Source organism: Meriones unguiculatus, chromosome 7 (assembly GCF_030254825.1).
Source record: "Meriones unguiculatus strain TT.TT164.6M chromosome 7, Bangor_MerUng_6.1, whole genome shotgun sequence".
In the NCBI taxonomy this organism is placed as follows: Eukaryota; Metazoa; Chordata; class Mammalia; order Rodentia; family Muridae; genus Meriones; species Meriones unguiculatus.
Genome location: NC_083355.1, coordinates 60,628,305 through 60,652,077, shown reverse-complemented (window position 1 = coordinate 60,652,077; position 23,773 = coordinate 60,628,305). Strand labels below are relative to the sequence as shown.

The following is a 23,773-nucleotide window of genomic DNA, read 5'->3' as shown; positions in this document are numbered from 1 at the left end:
AAAAAATGTTATTATGACAGCCTCAAACAAGTATATTTTTAGGTTTGGGATCCAAACAATAAAAGATTTTCATGGAAGTTCTTTCCTTAAACATCAAACACAAGTAGAGTGACATGTTGATGCACAGGGTTCTGTGAAGAAAATACTGTAACATCTTGACAAAAAAAAAAAAATGTGTTTTTTAACTTCTAACAAACTTTTAATACTGTGTTGAAGATACTTGAAGACAACTTTGGATAAAAGATAATACAGTAGCCTTATTCTCTTGTTTCTTTAGATAAGTGGCACTAGAAATTATAGATAATTTTGGCAAGAATTCAAGGGTTAATGTAGCAGATAAATAAAAGGAATTTTCTGTAAATTGAGACCTGCATTATTTCAGTTGTCTTGTCTTTCCTAACCTAACTCATTTAATTTTAAAAAGTAAATACTTAAATTCTTCCTGACAGTGTGCTCAGCTTTTACTATCATTTATTACTTCAATTATACTTGATATCACTTAGAACAATCTGCCATTTGGAAATCTCAGTATAGCCTGGAGCTTAGTATTAGATCTGGCTGCTATTGTAACATGTACAGCATATGACATTAATGTATCAAAATTAGATTGGATCATCCCTCCTGGTTAAATTTATTTCACATTTCTTTTGTATTCAGTTAACATAAGCCTATTAGGGAAGCTGACACATGGGGACGGCTGTATAGGAAGGATATTTTTAAAGTATTTTGATTAAAAAATGAAATTATAGGGCCATGGCTTCTCTAGGTTGTGTAATCTCTCTTTTGCTTTAAAAAAAAAATGGCACAAAGTCCCAAGTCTGCATTTATGCCATTCCTGTATGTTATACACAGATATAAGAAGTCAATTCCAGGGTTAAAGAGCGACTGAAAGATCTTTTCAAAAAATTGAACTTCTCTTCTTGTTTTAGTCAGACACTAAGTTATCTACCATATGGTTTTTAATCCAGAAATTACACATGTAAAATAGAAATTGTACATTAACTCAGATCAACATTATCCTTCTTTTGTCTTTTAAATGTTCCCAACCATAATATGTCCAGTTCTCTGAAGTGATGGAAGAGCCAGTATAACGTAGCCACCAAACATAGACTCACATGTTCCAAGTAGCGGAGACTGTAGATATACTAGATGATTAAATTTTATAATAAAATTGAGGCTTATACCATAATCTCCATGAAGAAAACTCAATAATGTACAGTAATTCCTTTTTAAACAACTTATTAGAAGCATGGCTTTTAATGCTTTCCTTTCTTACAGTTTTAATTATCATAACAGAACTCTCTCAAGATTGCCAGAAGCACCTTTGTAAGCAGCACAAATATCTAAGAAACATATTTAGGGCCTAATAAATATATAGACATCTTATTTGGAGGATTTTTCTAAGTTCCATTGTGGGTGAGGGTACCTAAAAACAATAACTTGTTAGATCAAAATAACCAACTCTCTTCTGCCCAATAAGTGATCATAAAATTCATGACAGTCCTCCCCCTTTTTCTCTTCTGGCGGCCTTCTTCAGGCCACCTTGCTGCTCATTAGCACCGCAGAAAGTGGATAGGATGAAGGAAAAGAACCGCAAATCAGTCCCTTTTATTTTTTAATTAATTAATTAATTTTTTGTTACACTTTATTCACTTTGTATCCCAGCTGTAGCCTCCCCTCATCTCCTTCCAGTCCCACACACCCTCCCTCTTCTCCCTCTATGCCACTTCCATAGTCCACTGATAGGGGAGAACCTCCTCTCCTTCTATCTGACTCTAATCTATCAGGTTTTATCAGGACTGTCTGCTTTGTCTTCCTCTGTGGCCTGGTAAGGCTTCTCCCCACTTAGGGGGAGGTGATCAAAGAGCCAGCCGCTGAGTTCATGTCAGAGACAGTTCCTGATCCACTTACTAGAGAACCCACTTGGACTCTGAACAGCCTATGGGCTTCCTCTGAGCAGGGGATCTAGGTCCTATTTATGCATGGTCCTTGGTTGGATTATTGGTCTCTGCAGGACCCCCTGGGCCCAGGTTTTTGGGCTCTGTTGCTCTCCTTGTGGAGCTCCTGTCCCCTCCAGGTCTTTCTATCTCCCCCTTCTTCCATAAGATTCCTCTGCACTCTTCCCAGTTTGACTGTGAGTCTAAGCATCTCTTTCCATACCTTGCTGAGTAGTCTTTCAGAGGTCTTCTGTGGAAGACTTTGGTCCTGTTCCCTATCTTCTCCTACTTCTGATATCTATCTTGTTTGCCCTTCTGAATGTGGTTTCAGCCTCTCCCCTAGAGTCCTCCTTGATGTTTAGCTTCTTTGGGACTATAGATTTTGTTGTGTTTATCCTATAATGTATGTCTAATATCCACTTATAAGTAAGTATATACCATATCTGTCTTTCTGCTTCTGGGCTACCTCACTCAGGATGATCTTTTCTAGTTTCATTCATTTGCCTACAAATTTCATGATTTTTCTTGTTTTTAATTGCTGAGTAGTATTCCATTGTGTAAATGTACCACAATTTCTGTATCCATTTTTCAGTTGAGGGATCTTTAGGTTGTTTCTAGATTCTTGCTATTAAGAATAAAGTTGCTATGAGCATGGTTGAGCAAATGTCCTTGTTGTATGGTTGAGCATCTTTCAGATATATGCCAGGAGTGGTATAGCTGGATCTTGAGGAAGCACTATGCCTAATTGTCTGAGAAAGCGCCGGATTGATTTCCAAAGTGGTTGTACAAGGTTACATTCCCACCAGCAATGGAGGAGGGTTCCTCTTTCTCCACATCCTCTCCAGCATGTGTCAAAAACTTGAGTTTTTGATCTTAGCCATTCTGATGGGTGTGAGGTGAAATCTCAGGGACATTTTGATTTGCATTTCTGGGATGACTAAGGACGTTGAGCATTTCTTTAAGTGTTGCTTTGCCATTCGATATTCCTCTGTTGAGAAATCTCTGTTTAGCTTTACACCCCATTTTTTAATTGGATTACTTGGTTTGTTGGTGTTTAACTTCTTGAGTTCTCTATATATTCTGAATATTAGATGTAGGATTGGTGAAGATCTTTTTTCAGTTTATAGGCTGTCGTTTTGTTCTGTTGACAGTGTCCTTTGCTTTACAGAAGCTTTCCAGTTTCTTGAGGTCCCATTTATTGATTTTTTTTATCTTAGAGCCTATTCTGTTGGTGTTCTGTTCAGGAAGTTGTCTCCTTTGCCAGTGAGGTCAAGGCTCTTCCACACTTAGCCAAACTAACTAAAAGGCAGAGGGATACCATCTAAATCAACAAAATCAGAAATGAAAAGGGGGACATGCAACAGACACGGAGGAAATCCAAAGAATCATCAGGTCCTACTTCAAAAGACTATATGCAACCAAATTTGAAAATGTAAATGAAATGGACAATTTTTTGATAGATTTACCAAAGCTGAATCAAGATCAGGTAAATAAATTAAATAGTCCTATAACCCCTAAGGAAATAAGATCTGTCATCAAAAGTCTCCCATCTTAAGAAATCCCAGGTCCAGACAATTTAAGCACAGAATTCTTCCAGATCTTCAAAGAAGAGCTAACACAAATACTCTTGAAAGTATTCCACAAGATAGAAACAGAAGGAATATTACCAACCTCATTCTATGAGGCCACAGTCACCTTGATACCTAAACCACACAAAGAAAACTTTAGACCAATCTCGCTTATGAACATTGACACAAAAATACTCAATAAAATACTCACAAACCAAATCCAAGAACACATTAAAGATATCATCCACCATGGCCAAGTAGGCTTCATCCCAGGTACGCAGGGGTGGTTCAACATACAAAAATCCATTGATGTAATCCACCAGATAAACAAACTGGAAGAAAAGAAAAACAAAACAAAACAAAAAAAAAAACAAAAACACATACACCCACATGATCATCTCCTTAGATGCCAAAAAAGCATTTGTCAAAATCCAACACCCATTCATCTTTAAAGTTTTGGAGAGATCAGGAATATATGACACATAACTAAACATAGTAAAAGCAATATACAGCAAGCCTGTAGCCAACATCAAACAAAATAGGGAGAAACATAAATCAATCCCACTGAAATCAGGGACAAGGCAATGCTGCCCACTCTCTCCTTATCTCTTAAACACAGTTTTTGAAGTCCTAGCTAGAGCAATAAGACAACTAAAGGGGATCAAGAGAATAGAAATCTGAAAGGAAGAAGTCAAAGTATCACTATTCACAGATGATATTATAAGTGATCCCGAAAATTCTACCAGAGAACTACTTCAGCTGATAAACGCCTTCAGCAAAGTAGCTGGATAGAAAATTAACTTTAAAAAATCTGAAGCCCTCCTGTATAGGAAAGACAGATGGTCTGAGAAAGAAATTAGGGAAACAACACCCTTCACAATAGCCACAAATAGCATAAAGTACCTTGGTGTAACTCTAACCAAGCAAGTAAAAGACCTGTTTGAAAAAAATTTCAAGTCTCTGAAGAAAGAAACTGAAGAAGATATCCGAAGATGGAAAGATCTCCCATGTTCATGGATCAGTAGTATTAACATAGTGAAAATGGCCGTCCTACCAAAAGCAATCCACACATTTAATGCAATTCCCATCAAAATCCCAACACATTTTTTATAGACCTTGAAAAAACAACTCTTGACTTCATATGAAAAAACAACAAAAAAAAAAACAAAATAGCTAAAACAATCCTGTACAATAAAAGATCTTCTGGAGGTATCTCCATCCCTAAACTCAAGCTGTACTATAGAGCAACAGTAATAAAAACTGCATGGTACTGGCATAGAAACAGAATGGTGGACCAATGGAATAATCAATAGAATCTAATCAAAGAGCCAGAAATAAACCCACACACCTTTGGATACTTGAGTTTTTACAAAGAAGCCAAAACCATACAATGGAAGAAAGAGCGTCTTCAACAAATGGTGCTGCTCTCACTGGACGTCTAACACATAGAAAAATGCAAATTGATCCGTATTTATCGCCCTGCACTAAAGTAAAGTCCAAGTGGGTCAAAGACTTCAACATAAAACCAGACATACTAAACCTGTTGGTCCCTTTTTAAAACAACCTTTAAGAGTGGAATTGTAGCACATGGCAGCCTAGTTTCCAAGTGGGTGCCCTCGCAAGGGGAACAGGGATTGTCTCAGTGGCTGGTTCTTTGATCACCTCCCCCTGAGGTGGGAGTAGCCTTACCAGGTCACAGAGGAAGACAATGCAGACAATCCTGATGAGACCTGATAGGCTAGGGTCAGATGGAAGGAGAGAAGGACCTCCGCTATCAGTGGACTTGGAGAGGGCCATGGGAGGAGAAGAAGGAGGGAGGGTGGGATTGGGAGGGGATGAGGGAAGAGGCTACAGCTGGGATACAAAGTGAATAAAGTGTAATTAACAGAGTGAATGGAATTTTATGTAAGAAGTGGGAAATGGTAAGAGCTGGAGAGGACAGGGTCTCCACAAGGAGAGCAGCAGAATAAGAAAATTTGAACACAGGGAACTTTCCAGAGACTCATACTCCAACCAAGGACTATCCATGGAGATAACCTAGAACCCCTGCACAGATGTAGCCCATGCAGTTCAGTGTCCAAGTGGGTTACATAGTAATGGGAAGAGGGACTGCCTCTGACATAATCTGATTGGCCTGCTCTTTGATCACCTCCCTCTGGGGGGGGGGAGCAGCCTTACCAGGCCACAGTAGAGGACAATGCAGCCACTTTTGATGTGAACTGACAGACTAAGATCAGAAAGGAGAGGAGAACCTCCCCTATTAGTGGACTTGGGGAGTGGCATGCAAGCAGAGGGAGGAGGGAGGGACTTATGGGGGATGCAGAATGAATAAAGTGTAATTGATGAAAATTTAAAAAAAATAAAAATAAAAATAACTGAATTTTTCAAAAATCATGGAGTTGTAAGAGAGTGTGCTGCAACTCTTCTGAGTTCTTTCTGTCTCTTTGACTGCAGGAGTTGAAAATGCCTGGTCTTCTTCCCTGTCCCTTGATGACTTTGAGTGTTTGTATTTTATGTGTCATGAAAATTATCAGCCATTTCCCTTCTGTAAGGTCTGTTGTCACTAGTTGTATAGCTATGCTCACCTGACTTTTATAATGCACTATAAACTATTTTCTTGATTTTTCAGTTGAGACACCTAGGAAATGATGAAGTACACATTGTGTGGTCAGAACATACTAGAGACTACAGGAGAGGAATTATTCCTACAGAATTTGGTGATGTCCTCATTGTAATATATCCAATGAAAAACCACATGTACAGTATCCAGATCATGAAAAAACCAGAGGTGAGAACTTCTTAGCTTCTGTCGTAGTAATAGATTTTCAGTTGTGAAAATAGGTGGAAATGGAACAAACTGTTGCTGTATAGACTGTCTTGAGCAGGGTAGAACCAGCCCAGCTAGGGCGACAGCTAGATGGTGCCTGAGTAGAAGCTCCTTTGTGCCTAGCTCACCTTTTATTAAAATAGAAAACGACTGCCGGTTCCTAAAAGAGCATAGTAAGAAGTAGCTTGCTATTATTAAGGCACAGTTATGATCCCAGCAGGGCAGAGGCAAGGTGATTGCCACAAGTTCAAGGCCAACCTTATCTATTTAGCAAACCCCAGGCCAGCAAATGCTACTTAATGAGACCCTGTCTTAAAAAACCAAAAGGAGGAGGGAGGGAACCACCAGGGGGATACAAAGTGAATAAAGTATAATTAATAAAGAATTTAAAAAAAATAATTTTGAAATAATAAATGAATAAATAATAAAAGTAATTTTGAAATAATAAATGAAATGCCTACAGATTTTTTTTTAACTGTTAAAGAGATGTTACCTCCTCTACAGTTGGATACCTAGATGTACCACAGGATTTCAACAACTATTCCAGAAGTCTTTCTTTTTAAGATAATAAAAGTTTGACATTATTTTTATGTATCCCTTTTTTAAAGGTGAATTCTTTCAGTAGAAAATTGTTTTGATGGTTGATTCAGAATCCTCAAAATTCCTTGAATTCGGTTACATTTTCATTTATAAATTTTCTTGGGAGACAAGTTGTTTTTGTTTTTGTTTTTGTTTTGTTTTTTTAGGTTCATCTAAACCAAAAGTCAACTTAAAACAGGACATAGTATAGTTTTGTGCAGCCTACAGACTGAGTGATATATCATTTTTCTTTTATAAAATTGAGGTAATTTAGGGCCACAAAGCCTGAAACACTGTCATCCTTGGGTAATTGTCTTGCCTTGAACTACTATTTGTGTCAATCCTATTTAAATAGTTTTTTTTTTCCAGTATTGGTGCTTGTACACCGCTAGATTAACACTCTACCACTGACCTATATATTCACAGCTCTAAATTGTCAGTGGATAGAAGTGACAGTTTAATTATCAAAGCATAAATTTTGTTTTATACTTAAAATACCAAATGCATTTTAGGTTCTGTATTTGTGTCAACTTAAAAGAAGAAAGATGTACTTTGGCTCATGGATTCGGTCCATGGTCCTTTGACTCCGTGTTTCCTGTGGGTCAAAGCTCTGTCACCCAGTCCCTTCCCCTGGCTGCCCCGTAACAATGGGAAGTAAGCACTCAACATGAGTTTGGGGCATTTCATGTCCAAACCATCAGACTAAAACTGGCATCTCACAGAAATGACCATCTGCCTGCCTACCTGTAAAAATGTGTGCCTTTTCCTGTTTGTCTAATAGAGGAATTGGGGTTTTGTGTGTGTGCAGTTGAAACTACAAACCTTTGGAAATTGCCAGAGGATATAAATTTAATTAGCTACATAAAGCACACAGTTCTTTTAAATGGACACCTTTGTGACCTTGGACATTTCGTTTGTTTACTCTTCTAATATAAGGGATTCATCATGTAAAACATTGACTCGGAATAATATTTTTTGCTAAAGAGGCAGCTGAAGAGGAAGCAAGAACGCATGTGTGCAGATGGTCTTGACTGTTTCGTTACATTCTTTCTGCATTTGACTTTAAATTATGTTCTGATCTCTTATCAGGTTCCTTTCTTTGGTCCACTTTTTGATGGTGCTATTGTGAATGGAAAAGTTTTGCCCATTATGGTTCGATCCACAGCAATAAATGCTAGCCGTGCTCTGAAATCACTGATTCCATTGTATCAAAACTTGTATCCTTTTTTAACTGAGTGGTTAGTACACTAGTATACATCTCCTTTACAAAAAGGTAAATATTTCTTACGTATGGAGACTGGGGTTTCTGTTCGTTGCTAAGTAGATGGCAGAGTTCCTCTCTAGTGACTGAGTAATTACAATATTTGAATGGTATGTTTTCTTGTATACTTTTAATATTAATCTTTAACTTAGTTAATGAGAATGCCATTATATGTGGGGCTCTGTGCTGCTCTGGAGGTGCAGAAATAATTAAAACAATCATTGAAGAGAATTCAGTCTACATGGAAAAAACATACTATTTTCACTACATGTGTTGTAAAAACAGAGTGTGCAGTATGTACGCTAATAAGTGGCCTACCATCATCTGGAAGTTGGTGTCCAGAAATACTCATGAGAAATGAAAATTGAACCAGTCTTTAGTGATAAATAATAAGATGGTGAGGTTTAAAACCTTTTAAGCGGGAATGGTACAGTGAGAAACATGAAGGCGCACCAAGATGTGGGGTGCTTAGAATCATGGCTTTCGGAGCTAGCCTGCCATGTCAGCTGCTGCTCTTCGGGAGCTGCATAGCCTTCCGCGTGTTCCTGAACCTCCGTGACCTCAGTGTACTTCCCTGTGAAATGAACTTAGTCATGATAACTACTTCAGGGTTTTGGTCAGCCTCAGAATCAGGGTTTGGTTTGGTTTTGTTTTTCTCCATTCTCTTCAGTTTCTGGAATTAAACCCAGGCCTTGATCATCCTGTGCAATCACTCGACCACGGAGTCATAATCCCAGCCCAAGTTACAGAATCTTTGAATCTCACTTTCTTTATTTGTGAAAAGATCCTCATATTATCTCAGCATTACTATGAGCGCTAAATGAGATTTTGTGCAATTATTAATTATATTTCTTACAAATATTGCAATCAGTATAAAACATCACCCAAAACTAAGGAATTGCTTAATTGAGTTTTTATATTGCACTGATTAGCTGCTTGAGGTGAATTCTCAGGCCTACTTTATGACATCTTTAATATTTAATCATACTGAGATAATGGTTACTGCATTAGAGATACTGTAGGATGAAAAGAAATAATTTCAATGGAAATAGTAGGCATGAACACGTTTGTTTAAAACAGAAAATCTGAGCCTTTCCTACCAACGAAATTGCATGTAGAATACTTAGAATAAGGGACTGGAGGGATGGCTCAGCAGTTAAGATGATGGACTGCTTTTGCAGAGATCCTGAGCTTGATTCCACATCATTTGGCTCACAAGCATCTGATTTGAGCCCCATGGGGATCTGATGCTTCTGGCCACTTCAGGAACCTGTACTCATGCAAGTTGACCAAGCACATACACACACACACACACACACACACACACACACACACAAACTTAAATTAAAAACAAAAGAATAGAGTGGAAATATTACATAGGTCAAGCAAACTTGGTATAAGAAATCGTTGTTTCATAATATTTAATAGTATTCAGCCCTCTGTATGGAGGGTTCCACATTTGAAAAATTTCAACCAACTGTATGTGAAAAATACTTAGGAAACAAAATGAGACTTTTTTTTTCTCTTAGTTGTTATACTACTAATATGGTACTTATATTTGTATGTTTATTACAAAGATTGTGTGGATAATACAAAGATTTGGTTATATGTAAATACTTTACCATTATACAAAAGGGACTTGAGTGTCTGTCCACAGATTTTTTGCTATCCACGGGGATTCCTGAAAAATCCTCCATATATATCAAGAGATTATATGTAATAATCGATATTCTTATCCTTTGTTAATCTGAAGAATATAGTATTGTCTTTCATAAAATGCACACAGTCTATATTCTAATTGTTGAGGAGGAGCCAGATGTAATAGAGATTAGAAGGATCACTTTAGATCAACACAAACCATAGCATAGTGTGACCCTATCTCAAAAACATAAATGAATGAAGAGAGGTAGGGAGAAGTGTTATGGAAAAAATGACTTCTTTACTTGATTTTAACATGAAGGTTTATGTAATAAATTAAAACTGGATACTTGTATTTAGAGGTATTAAAGTAAAAAAAAATGTATGCTTTAATTTTAACTAACATACTGATTTCAGAAATGTGTCAAATTTTAAAATATGTTTTGACATCAGATTTTCAGTGAGGAGAAAATTGTATATTCTAACATAACTCAGTACACTTAACATGAATTATCTTACGAATTGAAATAAAAGTTGGTTTTGAAAACCACCAGAGTTAATACTTTAAGCCTCGTCAAAGAAATAAGGAGGTAAAAAATGTAATAAACTCAATTGTATTTGTATAATTATACTGCTGGGTCAGTTATCTTATGCCCAGTAATACTGCCTTCTAAGATTCCACAGCATAAATTGTGCTATTTATGATCATTAAGTAGAGTTTAAATTTTATCCTAGGAAAATTTTCTGTAACTATGAATCTAATGTTGTTCAGAAAATGAGGACAGTATTGATTGTCATATGCTGCCCAAATCGATCATGCTAGCAACCAGAATTACAGTAATCTGTCAGTATTGATGACTGTCTTTCAAGCTTTGAAACCTCTCCCTCACTTCACTTGTTGTTTCTTACATTACTTGTACTTGAAAAGCATTTTCATGCAACCTCTGATTTTGTCAGCTAGATACTTTTGTCTCTTAAGCTCAATTTGTTGGTTTGATCATGCAATTAGAATTGAATTGCCACACTCGGGAGGCAGACCAGGCAGACTGGGTACCACTGAGCCAAAAGAGTGTTTCAGGTTCGCTTTTAGGCCATCATTTTATTAGCTACCTAGAAAGAGTTCCTGCTTGTTTGGTTGCTTAGTTTGGGGTTTTACAATAGAAATAATTGTAGAGCTTTTATTTCATGATCTTGCCAGTTGTAACTATTCTTTAAGTAAAAAAATGTTTTGATCCTTAAGACTCCAAAGGTACATTGTTTAGTATAATGCTGTCATTGTGTATGTTCTTTCTGTTTTAGTGTCAGATTTACATGGAAGAATTTTTGAAATTATATTAGTAAACCCAGGGAAGCAGAACCTGTATGTTGATATAAGTCATCCTCTGTATCCATGGGGGACTGATTCCTGAGGGTACAAGATCTGCAAATGGTCTAGTCCTTTATACCAACTGCTGTGTTTTCATATAGTCCACACAAATTCCTTTCATCCATTAATGCTCTTTACATTGCTTATGATAATTAATCTAATGTAAATGTTACATAAATAATAAGAATGATGTATTTTAAGGAATTGCTTCCCCAGCTGTGGAAATTGTCAAGTATCAAAACTGTAGACCTGGGAAGAGCTGATGTTGCTGTCAGTCTTAAGGCATCTATCAGTAGAATCCCTTCCTGCAGTATGTGGGGGATGGGCTTTACTCATTCAAGTCTGCTAATTAAAGCAGTAACCATATCTAGGCAACTGCAAAACATCCAGACTGGTGCTCATCCAGATACTGTGTCCTCGATCCAGTCAGGCTGACACACAGTCTTCACTGAATTACTCTGATTTACTTTAAATCTTAATTATTCCTTTTATATAACTTGAGAAAGTACGCAAGCCATAAATGCTGATATATGATGAATTGTTATACTTACTATTTAGAGGTCAAAAAATATACCTGTAGTTTTTTTCTTCTTTCAGATATATTTATTGGGGTTTTAAGATGGCCAAGTGGTCTATGGTGCAGACTCAAGAATATTCATTGAAATCCAGGGCTATTGGCACATACCTGTAAGTTCCAGCTGAGACATGAGTTTGAAGCCACCTAGGCTATCAAGACTCTTATCAAGCTGTGCCCATATACATGTATATACACACAGCATTTATACAATATTAGCAAGATGTTCAAATGATATAAACATTCAGGTGGCACTTATCCTTATAAAGGTAATAATTTAATAAGGAAGCATGTGTATAGTAATGATTTTAATGCAAGTAGGGTTATTAACAAATTGGTATGAGAATTCCATGGAGTAAAAATTTGCTGTGGAGTAATGTCAGGAAAGAATATGTAGAAAATCTGGGTCTCGATGGATAGGGTTTGAGTAGATGGAATGGGACATGTATGCTGTAATTCCTTTTTGTTATTGTTGTTTTGTTTGTTTGTTTGTTTGTTTGTTTGTTTTTAAACAGGATCTCTGTGTAGGGCCCTGACTGTCCTGGAACTCACTGGCCACCAGTTCACAGAAATCCAACTGCCTCTGTCTCCCAAGTGCCAGGATTAAAGCCACACGCCACCAGGTCCAGCCAGCGCTACCATTGTTGTGATTTATAACTGGATCTTTGTGTGTATTTATATATATAATATATTTGATATTCTGAGATATACAATGTAAGTACTATACAGTTAAATGGCATCCTTAAAGAATGCTTTAAATACATAGGTAATAAAAAAAAAAAGGCTTTACACCTAGGCTTAATATGCCTTCCTACCACAACCAATATTATTTGATTTTTCTCAATCTCTTTAGATTGACTTTTTCTTAAATGCCAGAATTGGCTTTGTTTAACTTTATCAGACAAATTACTAAATTCAATGATAATTCTTCAATTAGTCGCAGTTTGTTAGCCCTGCAGTTCTGCTACTCAAATGTAAAGGACCTGTTGCGGGAGTATGAGAGCCAAAACTAAATGAATGGTAATTGATTGGCTCCACTAATGCAGTTTTCTTTCATTATGATAGGACATTGTAAAGCTCCTGAGGGGTACCCATCAATATTGCTGCCATTTCATGTTAAAAGAAAATTGAGTTTCTCAAAAAACTACATAATTTTATCTTTTGTAAAGCATTTTTCTTAGAAGATAACATCAATAAATTTGGAGTGTCCTTAATTTAATCTGTAAGAAGGAGATAATTATAGTACCAAATTTAAGATTTGTGGAAGGATTAAATAAGACCACCCAATGATACTCTTTGATAGCAAATGGTTCTTTTTATCTTACCCTTCCAGCCTCAGAGTTCTCATTATATGTTTGTCAAACATACCTGCATATTTCCTCAACCCCACAGCCCTTCTTCGCAGTCTTCCTCATTACACTGACACCAAGGATGATGTATTTGTTCGGCTAAACCAAATTCATCTTCTATAAATGCTCATGTTTTAAAACTCCAAGAATATGTACTTCTGCTCTTTTTCTACCTAATTTTTTTCAACGGGAAATTTTTACTCATCTCCATATGTACTCTGAAAGTTCACAAGTATTCTTATTGCTTACAGTTTTAAAGATTTGTTTCTATTATTTTTAAGAGAGAGAAAGAGTGTGTGTGTGTGTGTGTGTGTGTGTGTTACATATGTATATACAGAGGCATCAGGTCTCTCTGAGTCTTCTGACATGGGTGCTAAGATGTAAACTCAGATCCTCATAAGTACTAAGCCATCTCTAGGCTATTATCTTTGTTTTTAGGTTTATGATGAGCTTATTTTTTGAAAAGTTTAAAAAAAAACTTTTTATTGGTACCTTGTAGTTTTAAATTTATATTAAACTAGGCTATATGGGACTGGAGAGATGGCTCAAAGGTTAAGCACTTGAAGAGCAGCTAAGTTCAGTTTCCAGCACCCATGTGGACGTTCATAGCTATCTACAGTATCAGTTTCATAGGAGCCAGCGCCACCTTCGGAAGTCCACCGACACAAGGCACACATGTATATAAAAGCACTCATACACATAAAATGAAATAAATCTTTAAAAACTTTATAACTTGGCTGCCACTTTGAAGAGTGTTAGATAGGTGAATGAAGAAGTCTAGGACCAGAAAAAAAAAACCCTTTGACACATGAATGAAACAACAGCATAGTCATGGGTAGGGTTGATTTTAGTTGGTTGGTTTTTGGTTTTTTTTTTTGAGAAAGAGTACTACTATGTAGCTCTGCCTGGCCTAGTGTCTGTGTAGACCAGGCTGGCCTTGCATCCACAGAGATCTGCTTACCTCTGCTTCCTGAGTACTAGGATTAAAGGTGTGCATCATCATGCCCCAGGAGTTCGTATTTTGTCAGTGAGTCGGTGTATTTTTATTAGTGAACGTTATGTTTAGTGAGGATCATTCACTTTCAGAGATGAATGATAAAAGAAAGGGGCAGGGATTATCTTTTAGGAAAAGAAGTGAGCCAAGTTATGTCTGACTTGACAGCAATGGCAAATGTCTCCTCCAAGATGATTTTGTACAATTAAAGTTCCAAGTGCTCACACATCCTTACTAAATGACAAGAAAGGTCAGAGCCAAAGGTGAACAGAAGAGAGGGAGATTCAGTACTCTGGGTGCTGGAGGACCAGCTCTTCAGTTTACTGCTGGAACGTTTGTGCCATTAGTGATTCCACTAGCAGCCCCAATGTCTGATAGCACTTACACTTTCTGTATCACTGTCTTGAACTTAATGGACAAATTGGTTAGCTAGTAAATATTCAGAAATATGAGAAAGGGTCCTTTATGTGCTTGCAGCCATTGCTTGATAGTAATTGTTGTTTAGGACTTCTCCAAGAGTTGAAATGTTCCTCTATTTGCCTGATGGTTCCTAATTGGAGAATTTACATCTTTAGTGTAAGACATGGGTATAACTTTCATAGAAATTTTTTGTATGCCTATGTATCCCATTGACTGGATTTTGTTGGCAACCCTAATGGTGTCTCTGCAGACAGAGCAGTTCTTTAAATAGGGGCCTTGGATATGTGTTACACTTCAATTGGCGACACTGAAATATTTCCTACTGTGCTTTTTTTTTTTTTTTTTTTTTTAGCTATTACTTTCATTGGGTGGAAAGTATCTGCTTGTTGATATTACTAATTAGTAGATTCTTGTCAGTCATTGTAGAAATCTTTTATCACACATTTTTTTGAAGTTATTATTGGTTTGGAAGTACCAAATCTGACTTAAGCTTTCAACAAGAAAAAAATAAAAGCAACCAAATATGGTGGCAAACACCTATAGGAGCAACTTCTTGGAAAGCTGAAGCAAGAAGATCACAAGTTTTAGAGCAGACGAGGATATATAGTAAGTTCACAATGTCTCCAAGTTTAAAAACAAAAGTTCCTTTTAAGGGTTCTGTAACTCGCTTACCATATACGGATCTCTAATACTGGAAAGAGGTTGAGGGAGAAAGAAAAGGAATGGGGAGCTATCAAAAAGGCAAGGGAATAAATGTGAAACTCTATGGTGTGTAATAAATATGTGATGATAATACAGTGTTTATTCTGTGGAATTGAACCAGTAGTCTAAAAGTACCATATTCTCAAATATTTTCTCTGCCCGTGGTACACGTGTGTGTGTGTGTGTGTGTGTGTGTGTGTGTGTGTGTGTGTCCATCTATCTCTCTGTCTGTTGAGACAAGATCTTGCTATGTAGTGGATAGGCTGAGGCTCGCTGTGTAGAGCAGGCTGGGCTTGAACTTGTGGAAATCGACCTGCCTCTGCCTCCTGTGTGCTGGGTAAAAGGTGTGAGTCGCCTGGTGGTACCATTGTCTTTATTTAGGGTAAGATTTCACTTACTATTAGCAATTTTACTATATTTAAACTGTTGGAGCTCACAAAAAAAAATGGCTTTCATTACATGATCAACTTTTTTTTTTTTAATTTTTTATTTAACTTTTTTTTTTATCAGTTACATTTTATTAACTCTGTATCCCAGCCGTGTCCCGATCCCTCATTCCCTCCCAGTCCCTCCCTCCCTCCCTCATCTCCACCGTGCCCCTTTCCAAGTCCACTGATGGGGGGGACCTCCTCCCCATTCATCTGATCCTGTTTTATCAGGTATCTTCAGGACTGGCTGCAAAGCCCTCCTCTGTGGCCTAACAGGACTGCTCCTCCCTTCGGGGGTAGGGAGACCAAAGAGCCAGTCATCGAGTTCCTGTTAGAAATAGTCCCTGTTCCCCTCACTTTGGGAAACCAATTGGTTACTGAGCTACCACAGGCTACATCTGAGTGGAGGTTCTAGGTTATATCCATACATGGTCCTTGGTTGAATGTCAGTCTCAGAAAAGACCCTGTGCCCAGATATATTTGGTCCTTGTGGAGCTCCTATCCTTTCCCCATCAGACTAACTCCCCTTCTTTCTTATGATTCCCTGTACTCTGCCAAAGGTTTGGTCATGAGTCTTTGCTTTGAAAACACTGCTAGTTAGAGTCTTTCAGATGCACTCAGTAGACTCCTGTCATACGTTCAATGCACATCCCATCTGTCTTTCTAAATGAGGATTGATCATCTTACCCCATGTCCGCTCAATTGATTATCTTTTTTAGGTGTATAGATTTCATTATGTTTACCATATCTTATAGGTCTATATAAGTGAGTATATCCCATGTTTGTCTTTCTCCTTCTGGGATATTTCACTCAGAATGATCTTTTCTAGATCCCACCATTTGCCTGCAAATTTCATGATTTCCTCCTTTTTGATTGCTGAGTAGTATTCCATTGTATAAAAATACCACAATTTCTGTACCCATTCCTCCGTTGATGGACATCTGGGTTGTTTCCAGGTTCTGGCTATTACAAATAGAGCTGCTATAAACATGGTTGAGCAAGTGTCCTTTTTGTGTACTTGAACAAACTTTGGGTATATACCTAGCAGTGGTATAGCTGGGTCTGGAGGAAGCACTATTCCTATTTGTCTTAGAAAGCGCCAGATAGCTTTCCAGAGTGGTTGTACCAGTTTACATTCCCACCAGCAGTGGAGCAGGGTTCCCCTTTCTCCACAACCTCTCCAGCATGTGTTATCGCTTGAGTTTTTCATCTTGGCCATTCTGATGGGTGTAAGGTGATATCTCAGGGTCGTTTTGATTTGCATTTCCCTGATGGCTAATGAGGATGAGCATTTCTTTAAGTGTTTTTCTGCCATTCGATATTCCTCTGTCGAAAATTCTCTGTTTAGCTCTGTTCCCCATTTTTTAATTGGATTACTTGGATTGCTGCTTTTCAGCTTCTTTAGTTCTTTGTATATACTGGATATTAGTCCTCTGTCAGATAAAGGGTTAGTGAAGATTCTTTCCCAATCTGTAGGCAGTCGTTTTGTTTTGATGACAGTATCCTTTGCTTTATAGAAACTTTTCAGTTTCATGAGGTCCCATTTATTGATTGTTGCTCTTAGAGCCTGTGCTGTTGGTGTTCTGTTCAGGAAGTTGTCTCCTGTGCCAATGAGTTCTAGGCTGTTCCCCACTTTTTTTTCCAATTGATTTAGGGTATCTGGTTTTATGTTGAGGTCCTTGATCCACTTTGACTTTAGTTTTGTGCAGGGTGATAAATATGGATCTATTTTCATTTTTCTGCATGTAGACATCCAGTTGGTCCAGCACCATTTGTTGAAGATGCTGTCTTTTTTCCATTGAATGGAATTGGCTTCTTTGTCGAATATCGAGTATTCATAGGTGTGTGGATTTATTTCTGGGTCTTCTATGCGGTTCCATTGATCCTCCTTTCTGTTTCTATGCCAGTACCATGCAGTTTTTATTACTGTTGCCCTGTAGTACAGCTTGAGATCAGGAATGGAGATACCTCCAGATGATCTGTTGTTGTACAGGATCGTTTTGGAGATTCTGGGTTTTTTGTTTCTCCATATGAAGCTGAGAATCTTTTTTTCAAGGTCTGTAAAGAATTGAGTTGGTATTTTGATGGGAATTGCATTGAATCTGTAGATTGCTTTTGGCAGTATGGCCATTTTCACAATGTTAATCCTACCAATCCATGAGCACGGGAGATCTTTCCATCTTCTGATATCTTCTTCAATTTCTTTCTTCAGAGACTTGAAGTTTTTCTCAAACAGGTCTTTCACTTGCTTGGTTAGGGTCAACTTTTTTTTTAACAACATTATTATAATCTGAAATACAGGCTTCATCCTCTAACAAGAACTGACATTAACCATATTACTAAGCAATTTTGAGTCATTCATTTATTCACATATTTGTTGACTGCCTCCAGTCTAGGAGACACTGCTAGAGAAAAGCTGGGATTTCAAAGTCACTGCTTCCTCCAGGTGTGGAAGTGGTGGAGCACACTTTAATTCCAGCACTTAGGAGGCAGAAGCAAGTTAAGAATCTCTCAGTTCAAAACCAGCCTTATCTACTTGCAGAGTTCCAGGACAGGCATATCTGCATATTATCTACATATAAAACTTTGTCTCCAAACAAACAAAAGGTTACTGCATTTGAGGGCCATACGGTGGTGTAGGAGAGAGAGCCCTATGAAGTGGATTAGTGAACTGCACCCTGAGAGAGTTCAGTAGAAGTGATATGTACAAAGTGAGATAATGATTGTGAATGAGAAAAGATAGTGTTGGGATAGAGGGGTTTAGGACTGGCTTTACCAAGGAATTCTGTTCTGCAGATTACTTCAAAGACACAGAGGACCCATGAGACAGAGAAGACCAAAGTTTTTCAGGGTAGGAAAGGGATATGGTAACCTATAAAGTGTAATGTCAAGAATTGCAAGTTGGGTCCAGGGATCAGTGGGTAAAAACAACCTGAGTTCATCCCTCTACACCCACATAAAAGCCAGATGCAGTAGCATGCATCTTCACCTCCAGCACATGTGTGGGTAGAAAGTGGAGACAGGAAAACTGGCCAGAAGTGTGCTTCAGCAGTTCTGTTGCTGAAATGACAGACCCTACCCTCCAGACAGAGTGGAAGGGAATCAACTCCCAAGAGGTGTCTGACTTCCATGTACATGCTGAAGCAAAGGGTGTTCATTCTCCCTCCGCCCCATAAGTAAATCCGATTTGTTTTTCAAGACAGGGTTTCTCTGAAACAGCCCTGCCTATATTGGACTCACTTTGTAGACCAGGCTGGCCTCAAACTCACAGAGATCTGCCTGCCTCAGCCTCCCAACTGCTAGAATCAAAGGCGTGAGCCACTATGCCCAGTAATAAATCTGATTTCTAATGCAAGCAATTCTCACAGTTTGGTGACACAGGGCAAAGGGAAGAGCAGTAGCAGATGAAGAGATTTGTCTAAACCAGACAGGGTAGCTGAAAAAGAAAAGCAAAGTGAACTTGATTATCTGGTGTTTCTGTCAGTCCCTTCCACTACTGTATGCCTTTTGTCTGATGATTAATAGAAGAATTACAGTTTAACATTTTTTATTCCTTAGAGAATACTTTTCTATGTATGTTTTTTTAACTGTCCTTTTCATAAATCTCAATTTTTGTATAATTTATCAAGCAATTATTGGCAGACCAGTAACAGTAATAGCTGTGTCTTCTTGAGACTGAGAAGGTATCTGTAAGTGTTTGGTAACATTTACACGTATTTATCATTTGAGATTTTTATATTTCCTGTAGTGGACTTTCTGTAGTGCTTAGAATCAAACTCAGTGTGTGTACCAGACAGACACACCACTGCTAGGCAAGCTGTGCCTCAGCATTTCGGTTTTTGAGACAGTTTCTATCACCGTGTTTAGCCTTGTGCATCCAGGCTCGTCTGGGCTCACTGTGTGCCACAGACTGGCCTTTAACTCATCAGCTTCTGCCTCCCACGCTATTGGGATTACAGGCGGCACCCCACACCTGGCTTAGACTACACATTCTTACATAACAGTCTTGTTGTTTTTAGATTACTGGCAAGTTAAGATCTTGCAACCTATCCTTTTGCAGGGTTGGGGAGGGGTCCTATCTTTATTGTATATTGGCTTCCTGACAAAGAAAACATACTTCCACTGTCTTACACATTTTTGTCAAATCTAGTGTGACAGTATGATCCACAAATGCCAATCTAGACAGTTGGGTCATATCACAGTGTGCCAGAGGCAAAATAGAGAAGTCCATGAGGACCTGGACATACTGTTTCTAAAATCACCCAAATTTGGTGTTGGTCTGTTTCCATCTGTAACTTCTCACCTGTTCTGAAACAGTTTTCTTCCCCATGTTAAAAGCCTGTGTTCTGTGGCTGATAAGGGTAAACAGATACATTCATATTATTATTTACCATATTGATGTACAAATTGCATTCTAGACATTATTTAAATGTAGAAACAATGGGGGTTGGAAAATAAATAAAGGCTATAAAGCAGAAAACAGTCCAACTTGTTAAACCTGTTTGACGTACGAAGTAAAGTGCCTTTAATCCTTCTCATTTTACTAAAAGAGCTTTTAATACTGAATTTTAATAACCCAATAATGGAATTAAAGCATGGGTCACAAATGTCCCCATTTTTCTTTTAAATACGTTCTCTCAAACACTAGACTTATAGCCTATTTAAATCTTAACTTTTGCCTGCCAAACCACTGTTACCATCCATCTGTTCATGCCAGTTGTAAGGAAGGTTCAGTTTTTAGTGAAGCTTTGCATTTCACATAAGGTATGTGAAGTGAAATTTCACAAGGGACATGATGGATCCTGATTCTTAGTGATAAACCTTTGGGGCATCAGGGCCGGCATATGGTTCAGTGTGATATGAAGGCTTGGGTTCTCTGGCTTCACTTCTTTGGCGTGAAGCTGATAAAACCTGGCTCTTGAGTATTATTTCACTGGACACCAATCATGGGCAGCAGGAACTGCCCATTTAACTCTCTGTGGGAAGGAAGCCCAGAGAGCATTCACAATGGTACTATTGTCAAGTTGCAAACTGCTCTGAACAGCTTGACAGCTAGGGAGGAGGGGAAGGGGTTGCTTTACTAATTGCTGCTCAGGAAAAAGAAGGAGCAAAAATAGCTGTTGTGGAACTGATGTTTCCACATTTACCTACTCTCTTGACAGGAGTGTTGACTTTCCTTTAGCACATAGCTACTATCAAAAAAGAAAGCAAATGAACACATTTAAACGGCCACCTGTAGTACTCCCTTGTTAATACGCCATATCTTTGTCAGCCCACCAGCTTGTACTACAGCAGTGTCGGTTTTATTTCATGATACTTCTGTTTAGACAAAAATAATGTATTTTTAATAATGTATTTTTATATCCATAACATTTTTAAATGAAAAATGGCTTAAAACCAACACAATTTACATATCAGATAAGGTTATAATCTGCTTTAGTTTCCTTTACACTTTGCCTTTTTGGAATTTCCAGATTATCTCTATAATCTGTATATGTGTGTGTGTATATACACATATACAGCATATTATTATAGACATGCAGATCAACTGTGTAACAGTTACAGGTGCTAAATAATCTGCTAAAATAAGTGATTTAGCACATCTTAAGGCTATTTTCTACATTTACCATTTAATAGCTAATGACTGTCTTAATCATGTACCTCAGTGAGTTCTGTCCAGTTTGAGTGTCTTTGAAAAGGGGAAGGTTGTTTACTTTGTATGAAGTACCATATCCCCTGATGTAAATACTCCTTGAGGCTTTCTGTTTTCTTCTGGAACTCCTTCAACAAGCCGTTGATGATTCTGAAGCAAACAAACAATGAGCTACTTTTTTTTTTTTTATGTTAAAGCTTATTTTAAGCTCCAGGGATTCTGGCCCCACAGTATGTTTCCATAGATGATTCTTTTCCAGCTGAAATTAAATTGACTAAGTTATATTTGGTGTTAAAATTTGGAAGAACATGGAGAGATATTTTAAGACAAGTTTTTACTGTAATTTCTTATATAATTGAGATGTTCCTGCTGAAGTTGGAGAAAGTCAAGTGCATGTTTTATAAAATTAGTGAATCTGTAAAATTTACTAGAATTCCCTCTCTTTGTATCCCCCCTTAAGTGATTTTAGTAAATGGCACTAGTGCAGTATTTCAAAAACAGTAATTCATTGAATGCCCAGTCTTCCTTCTACTGCAGAATAGATTATATTTAAAGTCAAGATTAATGGACAGATTTTGATGTTAAAGCCCAGTGTCGCAGGCTATCATTCCCTGGGGGCACAGAGTGCATTAGTTTAAGCCAATATACTGCTTATCATAGATTCTATGACCAATGGCAATTTGCTGTGCTTTGTTAATACTTGCAATGATAATAAAGTCACTTTTCTGTATCCCCAACAATTAAAGCATTTAAAATCTTAATTATATTAGTACGCATTTAAGTAGAGATAACACTTAAGTAATTGTATACTGTAAAATCTCACTTTAGAGTTTGGGAAGCTTTTTAGTTTGGGGGTGTTTTTCATTTGTTTGTGTGTGTGTTAATTTTTTCCCTTTTGCAATCCTCTGACAAGGTTTGATCCTAGTATTTAACTGAAACTCCTACATTAATTTCCTCTGCTTTGATATACTGAAAATTTCATTCCCAAAAAGAACAAAAGAGACTGTTTCTAGTAACTTCCAGTAGTTGTAAACTTACTCCAATACTAGTAATTTTGGAGCAGGTCTTTGCTCAATATGAAAACTTCATCATTACAAATTAATGATAATATTCTCAAGTAGCTCTTATCAGGAATGGTTACAAATTTTTAATTTCATTAAATGTGAAATTCAGATAGCTTAGCTTTTCTTTTAGATATTTTGTTTTATGTACTTTTTGTGTCAGTAGGAGAGAGATATATAAGTATTTGATAGTCATCCTGGTGACTTTGGAAGTCACCAATGATTATTACATTATTAAATCGGTAAGTATTTTCAGAGACTCAAGATGGGGTTGAATTTTTAAGCCTATTTCTTTGAGGCTAATCTTTTCTAATTATTTACATGAACATTGGTAGAAATGGGCTTCTCAACTCTTCTAACATTTTCATTTAAGTAATTGACTAATTTACAAGCAATTATATATGGTAAAAATGTATTCCACTCCAGCTTTCAGTAATAGGGCTATCCTCACACTGCCTTAGCACCTGCTATGGATTTTGAGTCATCTGGCAGCCATGGGACTCCGATAAAGAAGTACCAGGTGTCCTGCCTATCTCTAATTGAGACGCAGTGAAAACAATACCAACTTGGCAATATGGTTAAAAGGATGGATTAAAGCCCAGCTTTGTCTGCTCTGACAAATCACAGCTTTTCCTACTGGTGTAGATAGTGTCAGCTACTGAAGAATTTCATTAATATAAGACATCGTAAAAACAGACAGTTGATCATAACCTGTTGCAGACTTTTCGAGAACGACTTCTGCTTGCCTACTACCGTTGAACAATGTAATATTTAGGAGAATTTGTCTCTGCCGCAAGTGAATTAGACTGCATGTTTCTTGAAGGGTTTAGCTACAGTAGGAATGAAATGAAATATCCCTCCTCCTGCCAAATTGTTAATTTACAAAACATTGCTTTGTAATGTAAACAATATAGTTTACTTTCATTTTATAAATGAGCAGTGCTTGTTAGTTCATTGGATACTTTAGCTGCCCTGTATATTTCAGTATCACATAATACTTCACTACACATAGTAGCATGAGATCTTTGAAATGTGTTTGTAAAATACATCTATGCATAAAATTCATCTTTTTCATTATTCAAGGGTATGCAATGATTTTATCCCAAAGTGTATAAAGGTATTTCATGGCTTCTAAGACTAAAATGTTAAATGTCATTTGAACTCTTTTTTCACTTTTATTTTAGGACAAATAAGGGTATTTTTCACTATGATATATATTAAAATATAATAGTTACAATGTACTAGCATAATCATATGTTTTCCAAAACTTCTTAACGTTAGAATTTAGGCCAGTGTTGTCTTGACTATCTTAGCTTGACTTGGCAGCAACTTTATTTTTTGTACAAATTGCTACTCCTCCTCCTCCAGGCAATACTTATTGCTGAATAAACATTTTTCTGGTTGGGGGTGGGGCCA

At 37.3% G+C, this 23,773-nt stretch overlaps 1 protein-coding gene across 8 annotated transcripts in view; it reads left to right on the top strand.

Annotated features, from left to right (window-relative positions):
* Positions 1-23,773, top strand: part of Ralgapa1 (Ral GTPase activating protein catalytic subunit alpha 1) — a 245,380-nt gene that overhangs the window by 204,060 nt on the left and 17,547 nt on the right. For 7 of the 8 annotated variants that reach the window (XM_060387516.1, XM_060387510.1, XM_060387514.1 and 4 more), the window contains 2 exons: positions 6,135-6,293; positions 8,001-8,128. The exons of the other annotated variant lie outside the window; for it this stretch is intronic. In XM_060387516.1, the coding sequence (XP_060243499.1) occupies positions 6,135-6,293; positions 8,001-8,128 (287 nt within the window). The remainder of the gene's footprint in view (positions 1-6,134; positions 6,294-8,000; positions 8,129-23,773) is intronic. 8 annotated transcript variants of the gene reach the window in all.